Source organism: Myotis davidii, unplaced genomic scaffold, assembly GCF_000327345.1.
Source record: "Myotis davidii unplaced genomic scaffold, ASM32734v1 scaffold796, whole genome shotgun sequence".
Lineage (NCBI taxonomy): Eukaryota > Metazoa > Chordata > Mammalia > Chiroptera > Vespertilionidae > Myotis > Myotis davidii.
Window position 1 is genome coordinate 146,542 of NW_006287809.1, and position 494 is coordinate 147,035.

The 494-nt window shown below is 68.6% G+C and overlaps 1 protein-coding gene across 1 annotated transcript in view; it reads left to right on the forward strand.

Annotated features, from left to right (window-relative positions):
• PPP1R13L (protein phosphatase 1 regulatory subunit 13 like) overlaps positions 1 to 494 on the forward strand; it is a 9,527-nt gene that overhangs the window by 335 nt on the left and 8,698 nt on the right. Inside the window, exons 2-3 of the mRNA XM_015561193.1 lie at positions 4 to 164; positions 249 to 340. Coding sequence (XP_015416679.1) covers positions 4 to 164; positions 249 to 340 — 253 coding nt within the window. The remainder of the gene's footprint in view (positions 1 to 3; positions 165 to 248; positions 341 to 494) is intronic.

The following is a 494-nucleotide window of genomic DNA, read 5'->3' on the forward strand; positions in this document are numbered from 1 at the left end:
GAGGGTGGGAGGGGTGCGGGGCCTGGGACTGGTCTCTCGCATCCTCATTCGCCACCTCTCCCCAGACGACCTCATGCTGCGCCGGCGGCCTCCCAAAGCCTGGAACGAGTCGGACCTGGACGTGGCGTACGAGAAGAAGTCCTCACACGCAGTCAGCTACGAACGTCAGTGATGGGAACCGGGGCGGGGGGTGGTGGTGGGGGAGCCGGGGAGGCGGCCCCCAGATCCTAATGACTCCCCCCTCGCAGGCCTGGACGCCTTCGGGAGGCCCTCCTCCCCGGGCCTGCAGCTGTTACCCTGGAGAGAGAGCAGCCTGGACGGGCTGGGGGCCACCGGCAAGGTGAGGGGCTGGAGCAGCTTGGGGAGGGGGCTGTCGGGGAAGGGCCGGGAGCGGGGCCAGGGCTAGTCTCCCCCTCCAGGCCGTGCCCCCATTTTCTGAGCCCGTCCCCCAAGCGCTTCCTTCGTTATCCTGGATTTCCAATCCCTCCCTGTCC